Source organism: Sebastes umbrosus, chromosome 6, assembly GCF_015220745.1.
Source record: "Sebastes umbrosus isolate fSebUmb1 chromosome 6, fSebUmb1.pri, whole genome shotgun sequence".
Lineage (NCBI taxonomy): Eukaryota > Metazoa > Chordata > Actinopteri > Perciformes > Sebastidae > Sebastes > Sebastes umbrosus.
Window position 1 is genome coordinate 25,101,325 of NC_051274.1, and position 19,717 is coordinate 25,121,041.

A 19,717-nucleotide genomic window follows, 5' to 3' on the forward strand; every position below is an offset into this window, starting at 1 on the left:
TATCTTATATCTTATCTTATCTTATCACATGGTTAAGATCATATCTGCCTGTTTTACACTCTTTGACCACCAGGTGGTTTCGTGCAAATGAAGCCTCGAGCAATGAACCCTTTTCCGAACCAATTTGCTGGAAAGCTTCAAAGCTTCGTGAGGCTTCATCTCGCCATCACTAGTTTTTATTGTAGGCAATGTAGTCCGTCCGTTGCAGGCAACTCTAAACTTGTTAGTTAAAATATTTTGCAAATATCAAGTTTCGAGGCATTGTCAATGTTTCATTCGGGTATGTAAATTAAGACAACTATTTATTAGCATGCAAGGTCATTGATTAATACCATGCTGTATCCCAAAAAAAAGGGTGCGACCAAATCATGTGCTTGTGCGACCAACTGAGAAAGTTGGGAGCACCAGTGCTACCAGTGGAAAAGTTAGTCTAGAGCCCTGGACCTATAACAGAAACAATGCAGATGTTAAAAGCAGAAATACTGGTACATATAACACATGTATCACCACAGGACCCAAGGTTTCATTTCAGTTTATTCAGTTACGCTGTCCAATCACAAAGGTTTATTTGTACATTCATTACCATTATGAACAGTGTAAAACCTTCTGGACATGCACGTCTTTATGTGTGAGCGTACGGGATGTTATATTTGATTAGTGCTCTATTTACAATTCAATAAAACCGCTTACAAATATTACATGCAGTATACATTTATGAACAAAATCAAAAAGCGCCTTTTTCACAATGCATCACTTAGAAGATGTCGTCCATCATTGGCCAGCAATGTCCCACATTCAAAACTTTAACCTTTTCTTTATATACACTTCATAGGCCGCAACTCTATGTAGTTGATTCTTTATTGATAATCCAACAAACATTTCAAGTAAGTCCAACTATTGCAAGTGTGCTCTCCCTGGTCAAAAAGTCCTTAAGTAATCCACTGGGGGAGAAGATTCTAACTACACGACTTACTAATCCTATTTCAGAGCCCACTGAATTATTAAAAGGACTTTTACATAAAACCTTTTCCAACATGTAATCTTACTTTGCAGCCTTGTCTGCGTGCGCAAAATAACTTTATAATGCTGCACTGAACCAAAACAGAAAAAAGGAATTTTAAAAATATTGAATTAGACAAAACAGCAGCGATTAAAAAAAACAAAAAACACACGGTGAGTTTTAAGGTTTTGGATGTGACGTACCTTCTTCACCTGAGATTAGATTTCTTTGTAAAAGAGCGGAAGATGAACGAGACCAAGTGGCACTTAGAAAGGCTTAATGCACTGATTAATGCTGACATGAAAGTAATAGTGATTGAGAAAGACACACAAACATACATACAGTAAGTGACATATGTACAGGGCTGGGTATCATTTGAAGCTATTTGATACTGGTGCCTATTCAGTATACGCATATAATCACATTTTTCTACACAAACCTGCCTGATTTCTAACAGCAAATATCAGGCAATATCTAATTAAAGGACAATGAGCAAGCATTCTGTGCCAACATTCAATACAGACATTTTTATGTCTGTACTTGGTATCAAGGTTGGATACCCAGCCCGACATACAGCACATATTCTGACTCGTCTTTTCATAAAGAAACCAGAACAACAATATAAAGCTAAGATGATTGTTTGAGATTTCTAACGCAGTCAGCCAAATTGTTCAGTGTAAGGCAACTACAAAAAGGAAAAAAAACAGTGCTTCATTTATATTTAAATGAATTGGCCATGTCATCCAGTTCAGTCAAGGTTGTCAAAAAGGCAACATTGTCTTTGCATTGTAATGAGAGGAGTTACACACCGTCATTGACAGAGCAGCAGTACTCTAATCAGTGTTAATGTTCAGGACAGATTGTAACACATGCACTAACATGTACTGACTAGAATTTGTAGTGAAACTAAAAATGGTTTTATTCCTTCACCTAGCAAAGCTTTAATATCGGATGATATTATAGACTATTTAAAAGCATTAATCTGCAAAGAGAACAGAAGCTACACTTGGTCTAAGTTGAAAGGCTATTTAAGGATTCTGTAAACCTCATACATGGTCTTACTAAATGACTAGTGCAGAAAGGGATGTCCTTATTTAGTGGAGTGGCCGGATCTTACTGTACAGTATGATACCACCAACCACTGGTGCAAAATAAAAGTTAGTAACAGATTCTTCACACAGACTGTAATTGACCGATCCCCATCCCCCCCTTAGCTACTGTTACTGGGTCGGACAAGCTTGACAAAAAGAAACATGGCGACGCTGGTCCGTTTAGGTGGGTGCCGTAGTGTGTATTAGATCGACGATAAGGACTACAGTATGCGATATATTCACAATGATAACTTATCCCGTTGGGATGCTAGACGTCATGTATATCCAAATAAATAACACCAAAAGTTACTTCAGGGCGGCACATAGCCTTACAAAGATACAATAAACAAAGATAAGTTAGCCTCGATCTTTTCCGATAATTTATGTCATCTTAAAAATATGCCAGCAACCAATCTGTTTGACGGGACTTAGGAAGGGTCAATTCTTACTCCATATACTTGCCCACACTAAAGGGGAAGTGCACATCTGCTAATGCAGACACAGAAGTCAATAGCAAAAGAAAATATCACTAATCAATTGAATAATTTAGTAACAATTGTTCCCAACTTCTCTACAATGGAAATACAAAAGCAAATGTTAATGATATTAACACAAAACTGGTAGCATTAAAAAAAAAAGACTAACAGCAAAAACAATGTGCAAGTCTGCATGGAGGCCTCCACTCGTCTCTACAGAGTGGAGATAAAAGGCAAGTCTGTTGCATTTCCTGATTTCTTTTTTTTTTTTATCTGAGTGAAAACGTTGAAATTGGTAAGCGAGATCTCAGATATACGACATGAGCGGGAGAGCAAGTCATGTACAGTGCAACTGTTAGATATTCTTCATATTGAGATCCTCATTCTCTCAAGCGAATGTACAATGTGACAATAATTCAGTGTAGAGGTATGTGTGCCCTTATACGAACCAAAACTGAATATCAGACACTTCCACAACCATCAGTGACTATGCGTTGATACTGTACAGCATTATATATATGTATGTATGCTCTAGTAACTGTTACTAAGCGAGGAGTGACTTTTATCTTCACACGGTTGTGTGACTTGTGCGATCAGAGAGCGTTACTTCTGTGTGTGCAAGGCAAGGAGTGTGAACTTTTCCACGTTGTACACGAGCATCAGCTGCCCCCTTCATATATGGCTTTCTTGACATATATCAGATTTTTTTTTTTTTGTGAAAGAAAACATTAGTAATTCTCTTATTTCACTGTGCAGGGAAGCTGCTGGTAATGGATCCTTCCTCCCCACTCAGCTTCCTCAATGTACTAAATACGTTTCATCATTTTCAGTCCTGTCTATATCTCAAAGTCAAGGCTTGAATTTGACGTTTACTTTGTGGAAACAGAATTTCTCAAACTCTATTCAGCAGGATATATTTGAATGTATTGAAGATAACACAACTACTGTATGTGTGTTCTGCAATTATCTATCGCCATTTCCTACAGAGCTTTTTCCATACGGAGAGTATCATGTGACCCCAAACTTTTCATTGATTCAATATATTTGCTGCTATTTCTTAAGAATCTCTAATGAAAGAATAATGGTAATGTATCACTGGGATCAAATACAAATCTGGTGTATCGTACTGGTAATATTTGTTCATTTCATTTCATTTCAAGTGAGAACATTCTTGCTGTTGCATCGCTGCGATGGGATGTGCCGCATGCATTGCTACTTCTGCAGGAGGTTTCTCAGATAGAAACATATCATCAGTGTATCAGAGGTGCATCACCAACCAATAACCACGTCTGGTTTTCAGCTTAGGACTCATTAGTTTACAGTGACACACAGACTGTATGCCAGAGTTAAATCCATCTATCCTGGAACTATATCAGACTGTTTGACTATCAGTCTGTCTCAGTGGCTACCCACAGGTTAAGTGTATGGGTGCATGTTTGTGTGTCTGTCAGCACCAGGGTTCCCGCTGGGCTCTGCCTCGGGCCAGACTGTCTGCCCTCTGCCAGGCGCTGTTCATCAGGGCGAGGGCCTCACCACAACGCTTCTGCACGGACGGATCCCACACTTCTTTGTGAGGAAGGTCAACCTGTGTATAGTGAGGACATACATGAGGGTTCAGGCAGATGGGACAGCCAGTGCTAGTAGTTGTTGGATTTAAGATCTTGAATTAATATTTTAGGGACAGCGAATATTGCTGTATTATATATATATATATATAGTGCAGATTTTTTTCCCCCTAAAACCACTGATAACTACATCTATCTACCCACCTGGAAAACGGCCTTCCATGTGTTGTCTAACACCTCCAGCAGTCGGTCTCTCTCTTCACAGCCGCTGAAGTATAACACCCACGGAGGAAGGAAATGGGTCCGATCTGCCGCAAACTCCTACAGAGGGAGAAAGTGGGAAGGCTTACATTAAAGGTCCTAAACACAAGAGAACTATACCAGTGCTATACACTGGTCAATCTCGGAACCAATCGGCTATCGATCTGATGACATAAACCTCATTGTTTACAGTCCGATTAGCAACTTGGGATGCGAGACTGTAGTTGGAGTTCAGAGACGACGTGTCCGACCGGATTGTTTCACAAGTAGCCAGTTTACAAACTAATTTTAATCCAATAAAAACCTAAATCATTTTCAGACGATAGCAGATGGGTTCCCAGAATGCATTCACTACTCGAACGTGATTGGTCAGTACTAATCGGACAAAATCTTGTCCCGTTGCCTACAGATTCTACATGTGAATGCAGAATCTGTTTATTATATTATGATGAGATTATATACTTTTATATACTGTAAAATGTACTGTCTGTTAATTGTTTATACCTTTAGATACATAAGAGTAAAACAAAAATTGAGCTAATGCTATAAACCTAATTTCCTCTTGCTCTCCCATCATTATGTGGCCATCATGTTAGTTATGGATCAGGAAACCATATATCTGAAAATGTAAATAATGAATGAGCTCCGTTCAGTAATGCCATACCGTTCTCATAGTCTCATTTGAGGTTGTTAATTAACAGAAAATGTTTTGGTGGAAGGCACTTCATGACAAAAATTAACTAGATTTTAATTAAACCCTAACCTCATTAGGTCTCATAAGATGGGGAGATGCCTGAATCCTTTAGCAGAACACTACTAACACCCCAACTAAGTTAGTCAAGTTTGTTTGGTATACACACACATGATGAGGGCTGGGCCTCTTTTTGGAAACATAAAACTTAATTTGTGATGTTTTCCCATTAAATTTAATTTGTAAAACATCACAAATTATATATGTTTTAATGGTAATAAGCATGCATACCCTGAGCAAAAGCCCATTCCTGAAATTTAGGAGAACCCAATAACATAGCTTAGTTCCATAGTTAATATATTAAAACTGTGCGACACATGAATACATAAAGTAATTAGTCTAAAAAAACAAAACACTAACACCAAGAGGAGTTAAACAGAGGGCCACTCACAATGACACAGTACTGCTTGTCGGCCTCCACACTGACAGCAATGACATCACAGATATCGGCGCTGCCCAGCGAACGGAAGAAGCTGGTCTGACAGTCCTGATGGCAAGTTAGCAGCCTCCTCTCTGTCATCACCAGGCAACATGGGATACATGGAGTGGGGGCCACACCCTGAGGGATGACCTGCAGGTACAGAGGCTGAAAGTTAATTATACCTTGCATATACAATGAAATGTATACGAGACAACCTGGATACCTTTTGCACTTTATGAACATCAGCAGCTGTTGTAACAAAGTCCTGTACAGCCAGCACAGTGCATGCCTGCAGGGATTATTTGTCAAGGAGAGTTCACTTCTCACAGTCCCTTCTGGTTGGAAGCTGTGAGGAAAGCCAATCCAACTTGACTGATGAGTTTCCCCATTTAAAGGGCGGGTCCATCTGCATTCTTTTCGGTTTTCCTCAAATGGCAAATCAGCCGTTGCAAAAAGCAGGTAGGTTACCATAGTAAGCTAATCAATAAGGTTATGAATAATGTGAATGCTAGCTGAGTCAACTTTAGCCGAAGTTTGGAAATAACTGACACGGTTAGTTTGGATTTTTTGAAGTGGGGTTGTATGTATACTCCTGTGGTCTGCAAGTTGAAATGACTGTTTTTGTGAATGGTGGCTTTGAAGAGAGAGATATAACAGCTTCAGTTCCCCCTCAGAAAGGGCTGTCTGATAGCGAGGTAAAGTGGCTGTGGACGGAAGCAGCAGAAAAAAGTATTTTCGCCACCTAAAAAAAATCAATATCAGTTTAAGTGTACACTATATTTAGAATATTTTCACCGCTTCACCTCGCCATCAGGCGGCCCTTTCCGACAGGGAAGCTACAGAATGATATAAAAACCTAAAAAAAAACTTAAATAAATGGACCCACCCTTTAAATTCAAATTAAATGCAACAATGTGTGGGATATCACAATGAGTGCATTGCGAGTTATTATCACAAGAACAAGTGCTCGCTTTGTTCTAATTAAGCATGTTTGAATTGTTTCTTTTTTAGGTAAAAGTATATTGACAGTACATGCCACTGATCTAGTCTTACAGCATATACAGTTGAATAATTTTAGTTTGAAGATGTTTATTATGGACTGTACTAATGAACAGACTTGTGACAACCATTATTGTCCCCCTGCGTTTTATTAAAATATTGAGATACATGTATTATTAGAAATGTAAAAAGTGTTTTCTAAACACATGATGTATGTGATATACAGCTCCTCACCCCTTTGGAGACGGACTGGCAGAGCAGCAGCATCCAGTCGGCCATGTCCTGCTCATTGTTGGCGCAGAGCTCCAGCGGAGGACGCTCTGTCAGGATGACGTGGAAGGCGTGGGGGCGCTCTGTGCTGTTTGAGCGACGGCAGCCTCCACAGTGCTCGCCTCTGTCGGGCACAAAGAGCATGAAAATATATCAGTGAACACCATTTTCTTAGAGTTTCTTTTACTGCTTTTTAACAGTAAAGGCCCAAAAATGTTAATCTTTCAGCCAGTTGAATCTTACCCCATAGTGACTGACAGCAGAGGTGTCCCATCAGTTCTCTCTGCATACAGGTACAGAATCCCCTTGCTGCAAGAAAAGAGGAAAACTATTTATATTAACATATGCTATATTACCTATGTATCGTGACATCCCGAAGACATATTGATACCAGCTGAAAGGGGCGATGATGTGTACGACCTGCCCATACCTGAGGACGAGGTAGCAGCTTTTCCACAGCTCTTTGCCGAGGTAGGTGGATCCAGCCCGGAACTGCAGAGTCCCCTCCTTGGTGCTGGAAGGTTGTCCAGGGATTGGTGGGCCACCCTGGGGTGACAAAGTCATGTCCATAGGATCCTCCCAGTGGACCAGTGAATACAGTTGGATGGACACTTCATATACCTGCAGGAACATGGAATAATATTTCATTTGTAAATTCTTTTCATAATTCATTTTTTAAAATGTCAAAATAATGAAATACTTTGTAATTTTGTCCGTTTATTCATAGATTAATAAATGAATTTGTAAACACATTTATTAATGCCTATTTTTACTGTACAATTTGTTATTAATCAATTAAATGCTCTATTACTATTTACGTGACTCTTGTGTTTTACTCCATAAATTAGGGCTGTCAAAGTTAACGCAGTGGCAACACGGTAATAACCCGGTGGCAACACGGTAATAATGCGAGGTGTGGACTTAAGTCACTAATTTGATGACTTTAGACTTGACAAAGTCAAAAAAGACTTGCAACTCTACTTGGACTTTAACACCAGTGGCTCCTAACTTCACTTGGACTTGAGCCATTTGACTTGAAAATACTTGCTACCCTGCCCCCAAGCTCAAAGATTAAAAAGTATGTTATTTAAAAAGTGTTCCTTTAATGTCCTGGTTAAGACAAGACTTTGTAATTTTGTCTTATGATTAATGGTTGATGAGTTACATGTATGTCAGCTTTCTCTCTGTTCAGACCAGACCTGTAATGAAGAGCTAAAACAGTATATGTGAAGTTCAATGTGTCTGTACCTCACAGTGAGATTCCTGCGAGACAAACTTAGTGAGAGACAGTTTTTCCATGGTGGCATCAGTCAGCACAGACGGGTAAGGAGGCTCTCGACAACCCTTCACCATGGATGACTTGAGAACAGACAAAAACCACCTGTAAGTGAAGAAGGATGGATTGGACAAGGTCAGAGGAGGGACTAACTGTGATAATGTGTCCTGTATGGCTCACATATGACCGCAGATGAGTAGTTGTGCATGCTGGCTCTTTGCACAGGGACACAAGGACGGCTGTACAGAGATATACAGGTACACTCACTGAGTCAGAGAGGCATCAGCTGTGTCCAACAGGAATTTTCTTCGTCTGTTGGTGCAAACCACCATCACTGTCTGTTGGTCGAGGCCCACCTAATGGAAAACAGTATTACAAATAATTTATCAGACACTCCAGCGGACATATTCGTGCGAGGCGAATATCTGCTTTGCATTTGGTCTGAACACACCTTAAGATGACCGTAAGAAGACAACATGAAAGGGTTTGTAGAAACATGTGTATGTCAAATAAGAGCGGCCCGAGCGTCGGACAAATGAGAGAAAATGACAAACCCTGTTATGCAGGACACTTACCGACAGATAGTCTATCTCATTATAAGAAACAGCATCTTCAACTGTGTAGGGCTTCTCTGCTGCACCTGTGGAGGAAAGCGAACGTAAAACCAAGACATGCAGTGAGCACATGTTAATGTAGAGTATTTTCTGCCTACAGAATAACCTCATTTAAATGTATTCTCTACTTCCTAGAACATCTCATGGGAACATTACTATGGTAGAAACTGTCAGATCTGCAGGGATGTGTCAGAAAAATAAACTCTCAGGGTTGCTAGTAGACACTATTGGTTTACAAAGTCATGGTCAAAATTGTTTTCCCTAATTATAAAGAAATTACGAGATCAATGCCTGTTTACCATGTGTAAATAAAGTCAATACAAGCTGTGTTTTTAGCCACTTACCCTTTCTAAGCAGGTAGATGTAACAGTCAGTCAGCAGCAGGTAGAGGGGCTGCAGGTCGCCCTCCATGTGGCCTGTGCTCATTCTCACCATCTGAAAACACAAAGATATATCAAGTCAAGTGTCAACAACCTCCATATTCCACTGTCTCAAACTGCTCTGTTCACTAGTGATGGGTTCTGGCAACTGGATAGCAGCATAGCACAAATGTTGCTTTATTCACTTGATACTTGAAATGTTTTTAGAAGCTATTGTGATTTGTAATAAAACTGCATCTATTTTGTTTGCAAAGTGTGGTGCAAAGACCGAACAGATAAATTACTATAGCCTGAGTAAAAAAAGGTTAAAAAGGCAATTGGCAAACTGAGCCTTGCAACATTTCCACTGAATAACGGTCTCCAAACCACTTCTGCCATGTCAAAACAAGTATGAAGTAAACAATACCAAAACTGGCTTAAAGGGATAGTTTGGGTGTTTTGAAGTGGGGTTGTATGAGGTACTTACCCATACACAGTGTATTACCTACAGTAGATGACGGTCGGCACACCACCAGTTTGGAAAAACAGCCAGGAGTTACCGCACGGAAGCAAAGCAATGTACTGTTGTGGAATATATAATATATTAGAATATTTTCACTGCTCTACCTTGTTGTCAGACAGCCCTTTCAGACAGGGAACTGAAGCCGTTGTATCCATCTATGCTTTCACCAAAACAACCAGACTCCATTGAAAAAACATGTAATTTTACCTCACAAAACACAGGAGATGCTGGTCTACCATTGCCAGCAACCCCTGATTTCTGCGAAGTAAAACTACTATAATTTCCAATGGAGTCTGGTTGCTTTGGCAAGAGCATAGATAAAGGCTTCAGTTCTCAGTCGAAAACATAGACTGTATAGCTGTTTCACGGCAAGGTAAAGCGGTGAAAATATCCTAAATATAGCGTACACTTAAACTGATATTGATTCTTTTAGATGCGCCTTTCTTTTAGGTGTCTAAATTACATTTTGCTGCCCCGTCCACAGCAGTACATTGCCTGCCGACCGTCATCTACTGTAGGTAATACACTGATTATGGGTAAGTACCTCATACAATCCCACTTCAAAACACCCAAACTATTCCTTTAAAGACTCCTTTCAAGACAATCATGACATTAATTTACTTTCAGGTGGGCTTGGTAAACAACCATGACGTCACTGTGTTTCCTTACTTCTCTAATTTTTATTATTTGATTGTTAATGTTACAGTTGAGCCATTAAACAAATACGTTCACATTTTCTCCAAAGAAAGTAACTTCTTTCAAAATAAATAAAAGCACAATGAGTCACTGTGTCTTCACCTTGAAGAGCTGCTCCTCGTTCTCTCTGAACACATGAATCATGAGAAGAAGATGGTGATTGTTGTCCACCCTGAAATATGAATCACGAAGAACATTAGACACACTTTAAACAACATTATAACAACAAACAACTCATTTTGTAGAAACTCCTTACTTAAACTCTGCAGGATGAGAATTTTCTGTTTCCTCAGTAAACGCATCCTTGTTGGTTTCCTCGCCTTCATCTGTTTCTTCCTCCCTGGTCTTCATCTCGGGCTCCTGTCCAGCTGACGCTTTTGCCTCGCCTTCATCTTCAAGGCCACCTGAAATAGTCTGTGATTGGCTATGCTCTGTAGAGTCATAGTGGCCACCACCCGTGGGAGTAGAGTCTGGACTGTCGGGGGTAAAGCAGCGTACTTCTGCAGACGCAGGAGAGGCCTGCAGGAAGTTGTGGCTTGAGACCAGAGGGGAGAGAGACGACTCTCCGGGAGCTGGGTCAGGTGGCTTGCCCTCTGAATCCTCCCGAAAGGGCTGCTGGGCAGGAGGCTCAGGGCCCCGGTCACAGCCTTCACTGCTTTTCTCCTTTCGGTGCTCCCAGACCTCCTCCCCATCTAGAGCCCCGTTGAGCCGGTCCATGACATCACGGAGGGGTTGGCCCACGGTGTCCATGGAGGTGTCCCTCATCTCTGGGAGCCGTAGGAGCCCTTCTACTTCGTCCTCACCTCCTTCCTCCACAACCTCTGATCCCACCCTGCTTCTCCTCAGCTCCGCCTCGGCATCCAGCTGAATTACCGTGCCGTTTAATGATACCACATCCTCTGAGGCCAGGTGGCTGTTGTCCATTTCTATGTGCTCAGAGGACATGGAGTTATGGATGCTGCTGATAGAATCTGTGGAGCCCTTCCCTCGACGCTTCTTGGCTGGTTTCCTTCGTCTGGCCATCCTGGAAGACCAGAGTGGTTAGTTGTGGTTCCTCCGTTTTATTACAATTAGATTTAAGACCGTTGCACACCAAGTCCGTATTCTTCATCCAAAATTGATGCACGTTTAATAATAAATACAACCTCACATTGTGTCAATCACGTTTACATATGGAATTCGAAACATTGGTCTGTCATTAAAGTTTTCAAAACAGGTTACATTTTCTGAGATTTTTCGATTCTGTCAGAGTTGTTTGACCACTCAGAGCCACCGTAAATACAAACCTCATCATCCAAAATATGGCATCTGATAATGCCGGGTACACACTACATGAGAATCAAGCTGATTTTGGGTGCGATTTCTCGCTCCGAACAATCGTCAGCAAAGCCCTGATTTTTTGATGGTTCTAAAGATTATCTTGCCAGATATTCCTGTGGCGTGAGGTACGTTAAAAGTGTTTTTTACATCCCCCGATCAGCTCGGAAGTCCATCCTGGCCGCACCGATTTCACGTCGCCAATATTAAACATGTTCAATATTTACGATCGGATCTCCTGTTGTGTGTGGGGAACCCTGAGGACTGCCGATGACGCAGTCACGTGGGAAAGAACGAACGAAAGAATCCAAAAACATAATGCTTCCAACCGCAGCTATCTCCGGCGCGGAGGCATAAAAAACGCAATGGAGTGTGCAAGGTTTCTGTGCATAACAATTTTTATCAGATGAAGGATTAAAAAAAACGCAAACATAATATACCTACTTGGTGTGCAAAGACCTTAACTGTGCAGACAGAATATGAGTCTACAAGCCAGAAACTAAAGCTGTACCTGATGACCTCCAGCTCATTGTTGGTGCTCTCCATCTCCTCTGCAGCGGTGACGGAGTTGTGGCGGCTGGCCACATGAACTGGCGTGACGTCGGCTGAGGTGCTGGTGGTGTTAGTGTCCGAGTCCTCGTTGAAGGGGTTGTGTCTGAAGGTGGGGCTGTGTGGAGCGAGAAGAGATGCTACCTTCACCTTGACGGTGCTGGTAGAAAGGACCAACGTGTCGCTGATGACTGTCTGGGGATCAGAGCCACTGGACCGTGGGCAGCTGGCCTGGTCGGTAAGGTCACCCTCTAACATGAAAAGAAACACACAAGAGTTAAAGAAGCAGTCACACTTTTATATATGTATAAGAAATACACAGCATTTTTGGCACTGTCTCGCCAGTAAGAGGAATAATACATCAAAAGGTTTTACCATAGAAAGTCATTTATAGTTAGATAGAGTTGTTTGCTGTTGTTTTTGTATGTTTTCATCACCAATGGAGAGGTAACCAGCGAGACAATTTCACAAAAACTTTGTGTATTTCTTCATCAGCAACGCACACAAACAAATGTTAGAAGCTACAGTGTCCTTTGTAGTTCTTCAGCAGGGTCAGAGAGGCACAAAACACAATGCGTAAGACATCAAGTAGGCACACAGCCGGGCAGCAGCTTTCTTTGCAGTGGCACAGGCCTAGGTCAAGCATTACTTCTGCAGCTAGAGATGGGTCATACAAATATCTAATAATATAATTTGCAGGAATTAGCATGAATGGACTGACCAAGCTATATGGCATAGACCAAACCAGACCCTCTGATCACATTTAAAACAAATCCCCCAATTTCTCTGATGCTGTTTCCACTTAACTGATTACTTTTATAAAGTTATGTGTCATCAAAACTTCAAAAGCTTACTACAAACTGATGCTGTAGTAATACAAAGTAATAGGGCTGTGCAATTAATCAAATTTCAATTACAATTATGATTTTGGCTTCCAACGATTATGAAAGCAAGATATAAAACCTCACACTACAGTTGAGCTGAACCGAGGCCAGTGCCACATTTCATACAGGAAGAGAAGACATTACAACAACAATACGCCAGACAAACATGGTGTAATGTAGACAGACTGGACGGGGTGAGTACCAGGCAGAACACCAGGCATTTATCTTGCAGTGGTAAATAATAAGGCAGAGTAAGCATTCGGAGGAACATTCCCCAGATGAGTAACACATGCAGAACATGGAAGATAACCGTTCCCACCCAACACTGAGTTCCCAGTGAGCCAAAGAGCTGCGCTTCTTCACAAACTTACCAGTCAACTTATAATGTATGAAGATTTTTGTTGTTGTTAATCCATTCCCACAAATAGAAGCACTTTTACCCATGTTTCATGTCCTGAGATCAGCAGTCTTTTGCACCAGCTAGCTGTACTTTACATATTATTAACATGTCTAAATACTGGCTAGAGTACCCAGCATGCATTAAGCACAAACTGCGGGGTGGCCATGCCAGATAGGAGGGAGGGAGGGATATGAATGGGCAGGTAGGGGAGGGGTTGACCAATGTCCCACCTTCCCAGTCTGCACTTGGCAATGACTGCAACACAGGGAAGATGTCACCGAAATCATAATCTAAAAAAAGGAAGGATAACATTTAACATTAGAGAGAGATGGAGTGGAGACAGGAGAGAAGAGATGGCACAGAAACAGAAAAATAACATGACATATGGTATATGAAATAACAGAATCGATGGGGGGGAATAAGACAAAGTGGGAACTAAAACTAAAACAGGGAAAATGACTCAGTACTTTGTGGAGAGTGTTGGGAAAGACATTCAGTGAGCGCTGCATCACCCCGATGAGAACATTCTTTAATCACGAGCCTCTGCACGCCAAGTCATCCATTTGATAAAATGCACTTTGGTATCCGTGAGTCACCAAAGAGTCTGCAAGGATCAATCCAACTTCTGCTTCAACATGCCATTAGCTTGACATCACTGTATGCATTTGTGCCAAAGCATATGAGTGTGTACTTGTGGACTGAAATCATAAACCCAAAATAAATGCTGCCATTCAGTAATAGTCACATTGTGATGAGTCCATATAGTGTCCAGATTAGAGGCACACAGAGACATATAAAACTGACTCTAGATGTATAATTGAGCTAATTCAAAGGGGAACAATACTGAGGTCCAAATGATTATCAAACCAATTAGTCTAACTGTCTAAATCTACTGTGTTTTGTCCACCTCAGCCTGCTAGTGTTGCAGCGCGCTGCTTTTCTTAACTACAGCCGGCTCTACACTGTGGGTTGCACATGGGAGTGAAAATTAGGTTGTGAATGTGAAAAATTATTTGGCCGCACTGGTGATTGAACTCCAAGTTGATAAAATACTAAGATTCGTCAACCTCTGACTGTAGCAAATCTGTTATCTCTCCTCTCTTATCAGTAAATATCAGTGTACAGAACATTCAGCTAGCAGCTTCCTCTTTTGACAAATGTCAAAAAAATAAGGTGTGCCAACTTTAGAAGGCTACAGCTGTTATTTCAATGTCAGATAAATATTTAATCAACATTTAAGTAAATATACGTATCAGATTAGACTGTTGATATTTGGGTATCGGCAGATAACACAATAATAAAGAACACAGATTGGCATTGGCGCCAAAAAACGTTGATCGGGAGTTTAAACAGCCCTACTGCTTACCTTCACTGGAGGGGGCTATGGCACTGTCGTCCCACTCCAGGTTGGTGGAGGTGAGGGAGGTGAAGGAGTGCAGGGACAAGCTGTCTGAGCTGGGCAGCCTTTCCTCAAAGTCCAGCAGGTTGTGGGGTTTGTAGTATTCTGGCATGTAGGGGGCCACGTCCAGATAGGGCGCATCCTGAACCAGCAGGACCCAACAGAAACATTACATACATGCTGCTAACATTTAGGAGCAGCATTTCTATTGATATTATCATGAAATATATGCTAACCAGCTCCAGATCAAAGCGGATGAACTCAAGGCCAGACACCAGCGTGAGGAAGAGCGTGAGGTGGTCATGACTGCAGACCAGTGCGTTCCTAGCAGAGAAGAAAATCAGTTAGCTTCATAAATACTTGAGTGTATCAATTTGTCCTAAAAAAAACATAGAAAGTAATTCCTGAAATGCATTATAACTTCCACTTGTTACATAGCATCAATGTGTGAATTGGATGGATGACTTACTTGAAATAATACTTCTGTAATAATCCTTGGTTCTCCTGGAAGAGGCGTAGATAGCTCTCTAAAGAGCTCTCACTCAATGCGAGGTATAACCAAGCACGGCCTACACAGAAAAGAGAAGAGTTTGTAGACATATAACCCACTGAATGACGCCATACCCCAAAATTCTAGATACAGACTGTAGGTACCATCAGGGCTTGATAATAACATTGTCCTGTCGGGATTGTGTATGTTGAAGTACATGGGATTTATTGTTTTACATTTGTATTTTACCGTGGTATCGAATTGGTATCAAGAATCCAGGAACTTCACTGGTATCGACTATTACATTTTGATTACTCACTTCGACCAAGGTTGGTTGCTATGTGCTGAAGCTCGTCTATCTGGCGGACGGCCTCTCTCCTGGTGAAGTGAAGGACCAGGACCCAGTAGCCCGAAGAGATGTCCTGCAGGCTGTAATGTACAAAACAGTCAATAGTATCACATGCATTAGGCCAAAAGGGGGCAAGGGGAGTAGCGTGATCACACGAAAACTGCATTTTCAAAGAAATGCAACAGTAATATACTGTGATGTATCTACACCTAGATCAATTATTTGTAGCGTGAGTGTCAAAGCTGACAAAATTGTGACAGTTAACATGGAGGGACATGCAGAAAATATAATAAAAATAGGATTTATAACAGGATTTTTTTGCAAGACAAATAAAAACAAACCAGATTACTATTTGCTCTATGCACCTTTCCTCTTTCTAGTGTGCAATTTACTTGCAGTAAGCCTCTTACCCATACAGCAGAGCGTGGTCAAGGTGTTCACAGAGGCGCTGAAGGACCCGGTCGTGATTTCGGATAGCCGGAGTCTCATCTTCACAGGCCGCAAAGTAACTCTGCAGCTGTAAAGAAACAAGGTTTCTCTGCTGTTTATTTTGCTGGGGAGAGGGAAATTTTAACTCCAATTCCAGTTACAAAGTTACAACTATTTGTCAAGAACTGATTGTATTTGAAAAATTATCACAAAGGACAGACCTCTAAAGTTATATCTATTTATTTTCTAAACAGTTAGGTTGGATTCTATAGGACTGTCAGGCTTGGGTGCATGGATCTGGAGAGGAATGTTTTTATTATTTATACTATATATACCTGAAACCAGCTGTTTAAAAACTTTGGAGGTAACCAGGTACGTTACCTCTACTAGTCCCTTATCAACGACTGTTGAATCGCTCTCCAAGAAATTGCTTTCATGCAAATAAGCAAAACAATGAAGTTCTTTGACTTTGAATTTGAATTTCTAACCTGATGATCAAGTTCTTTCTTTGTTTTGGCTCTTTGTACTCATGCACACTGGATTTGAAATAGAACAGTGACTACAGTATGAGCAGACACTGTTCATTAAGCGTGCTTAATGGTTTTCACATTAATATGGGGGGAACACTGTAGGAATTTTAGCCAGGCTTCCAACACATTTTCCATTTCAGATTCCATACTTTTCCAGACTCAAATTTCCAGTTTTCTTGGTAGATTTTATAGACTATATTTGACTTTGTGACTTGGTGACACAGGGAGGATGGTGTGACAAAATTCCACACAAAGTTTGAATCCAGCTTTCTTATCCCATTTGGACATTTGGAATTGTTAACCAACCAGGCTTTGTATTTGGGATTGTCAAGCCAGCCCTTGGAAAACTTGCATTTTCCCATTTTGCTCAAGCTCGCTTTGGCATGCGCTCTCTCACACAGTGGTCCAAACGCCATGAAAAACTGTCCCCTTTTTGTGTAATCAATATATTTTTTAGAAATTTTATATTTTAGAAAACAGATTAGGGTCAACAGTCTGGGAAAAAAAGGTTTTTCCTTACTCTCTTTTCTTTTTTCCATACTTATCCAGACCTGGAAATTACTCAAATCAAAATTCCATACTTTTCCATACTGTGTAGGAAGCCTTTGAGCTCTTTTTCTACATGATCCAAGGTTTAGGACAGTGCAGCAGGACAATGATCCTACAGTCACTGCAACACAAAGTCAAGCAACCAAAGAATTTAGTGCCAACAGTGGAATGTTCCTGACCTAAATCCTACTAAGTATGGGTTTTACTGTTGTGACTCCAGTGTGCAGGTACTCCTTGTATTGCAATTTTACTGCTGAAGACCAAGCTGAAGGCAAGCAGCAGTGAGTGAGCTGGCTGCAGCACAGGTCTGGCAGAGCATCGCCAGAGAAGATGGGATAGGATAGGATACGGATGTAAAGGATATGCAGCCAAGTACATTTGATCCCCTCAAATTAGGGGACTATGTATTAAAAGGGCTACAATTCCTACATTGCACATCTGGTGTAGATGTATGATCAAAGGTGCCACTTTTACCCTTATAGACATTTTCATTTCAGATCCAATGTGCTGGCGTACAGAGCAAAAGCAACAAAAAACTCTGAACGCACTACATTGTATGCGTCTTATTTCTACTGACAAATACAAAGCACAATGTTAGATGCAGGCAGCTCTACTGAAAGGTACAGTTTGTTCAAGCAGATGATGCCGAGTGTGTTTCCTTGTGGTCCACTGTCCTGCATTGACCTACAGAAGTATTGAAACCTTGAGGCATGACCAACCTAAGTGTAGGTTGGAGTAGCTTTGAGGATTGCGTCCCAAAGAAAGAGGAATTTTATCCTGTGTGACTATCTTTCCACACATGACCAAGCAATGTTTGTTTCAGGTAAACACTGTGCACTTTCTTGGAAACTTGAGGCATACCATTCACGGTCCTTTATGAAGTCTTTACAGGGAGATAAACGGGGTAATTGGACTAAAATGTATTAGACAAATGTGGATTAAGGATGCAAGACACAATACTGGGCTCATTGCATTAAACACTGGTGAACTAGAAATGGGAAATTACTGAGACAGAGACAGATGAAGGCTGACCCCCATATGAGAACTATGAGGACTTTGAGAACTTTTAACATGCACTATCTGCAACCATCTTGGACTCTAACCACTGGCGCACTTTACACTTACTTTACACTATACATCCTATATACCACTTTATAGACTGCACATATGTACATATTACATTTATTTATTGTACATACTACATTTATTTATTGATGGACTGTACACACTATGTTCACCCATTCACTCTGTATCTTTTATATCTCTGCTTATTGTTTTTATAATTTTTGTATACCTTTACCTCTCCTGTGTTTCACTCTGTTGCTGATGTTGATGCTTTGACACCTGAATTTCCCTCCGTTGATTAATAAAGGTTCATCTTATATTATCTTGTCTCATGAGGAAGCCCATGCAAAATAAAAAACTAAAATACACACAGTTTTCTAAAGTGAATGTACAAGCATGCAGGAGGAAGATGCAAAGCTGTCTGTCTGGTTATGAGAAAGGAAGTTTCACAACAACAGACAGGCATAGCTAGACACAAAATATGTCGATTTACTGGCTATTGTGGCTAAGTTATGTTGCAAATATGTGTCTCTTAATACAGTTGCTTGCAGATGTGTTTACAACACATGCCGCAGTGAGCAAAACACAGGGGCTTGCTTGATGCCACTACTGTTCCCCCAAGAGGTCAAAGAGAGAAACTAAAAACAACAACATGACAACAATAAAGGTGGATTGATAAATTGTAGGGAATAGTCTACAATGAGGAACAGGCCCTCCCATGACAGCGAGCTGATAATGTCCCACACCGACTTGAAAGTTGCCCTCTTTGGCAGACAAAAGATGACCTAATGTTACAGTCATTCATGTGAAAATAACATTTTATTATTTGTAAGTGTGCTGATCAACCAGACGGAGCTTACCTTCTTAACAGACAGGGAGATGTTTTCCAAGATGCGATCCTTTACTTTCAGTTGATCCATCACTGGTGTGTTTGGCAGCTTTCAGCAGGCTGTCAGCTGACTCCCAAAGAGCTCTTGTTATGCTAATGCTAATGCCGCCTTAGCTTAGCTTAGCTTAGCTAAATAACATTATCTTTCTGCCTCCACTGCTGCCAAACTAACACACACAGCTTTGGCTGCTTTCACAATCAATTAGACAACAACCGCTAATTAACAACCATCATATTAATGCTAAAACAACCCGCGGTGAGAGGTCAACGTCTGTCAACGGCTCCGGTTAGCCAACAAGTAATGTTAGCCTAGCTCCGCGTTAGCTGCTAATTTAGCCACTTTGACGCTAGCCTCCGGGTGGGGGTGGCTAGCAAGTTTTTAGAGTCAAGACTATAACTTTTAGCAGCATTTGTGGTTATCATACTCTCCGTTTGGTCTTTGTGGTTAGCTCTTGTGAACTACTTTGAGTTATCTTTTCCCGCATTAGCCTCTATAAGTAAGTTAATTAACATCAAAGTCACAGATGCTACGGGTACTTCTTGTGCTACTGACCTAACTGTGGAC

The 19,717-nt window shown here is 41.0% G+C and overlaps 1 protein-coding gene across 2 annotated transcripts; it reads right to left on the reverse strand.

Annotated features, from left to right (window-relative positions):
* Nucleotides 1-516: 516 nt before the first annotated feature.
* Nucleotides 517-19,717, reverse strand: plekhm2 (pleckstrin homology domain containing, family M (with RUN domain) member 2). 2 transcript variants are annotated; one of them, XM_037771432.1, is made up of 20 exons: nt 19,124-19,717; nt 16,101-16,207; nt 15,661-15,770; nt 15,321-15,420; nt 15,088-15,175; nt 14,819-14,993; nt 13,683-13,742; nt 12,131-12,419; nt 10,559-11,326; nt 10,405-10,474; nt 9,069-9,159; nt 8,686-8,750; nt 8,378-8,466; nt 8,083-8,215; nt 7,265-7,455; nt 7,078-7,143; nt 6,799-6,958; nt 5,536-5,715; nt 4,337-4,453; nt 517-4,152 (listed from the first exon to the last, which is right to left on the reverse strand). In XM_037771432.1, exons 1-20 carry the CDS (start codon nt 19,181-19,183, stop codon nt 4,015-4,017), a joined length of 3,057 nt encoding a protein of 1,018 aa, XP_037627360.1. In that variant the 5' UTR covers nt 19,184-19,717; the 3' UTR covers nt 517-4,014. The 2 variants fall into 2 exon arrangements, with proteins under 2 accessions (XP_037627360.1, XP_037627361.1); XM_037771433.1 differs by lacking the exon at nt 13,683-13,742.

Coding starts and splice junctions, on each gene's coding strand:
- plekhm2 (XM_037771432.1), bottom strand. CDS start 19,183: ATGGATCAACTGAAAGTAAAGGATCGCATCTTGGAAAACATCTCCCTG. Junction 16,208..19,123: donor TCTCCCTGTCTGTTAAGAAG/GTAAGCTCCGTC, acceptor GTTTCTTTACAG/CTGCAGAGTTACTTTGCGGC. Junction 15,421..15,660: donor AGCAACCAACCTTGGTCGAA/GTGAGTAATCAA, acceptor TTTTCTGTGTAG/GCCGTGCTTGGTTATACCTC.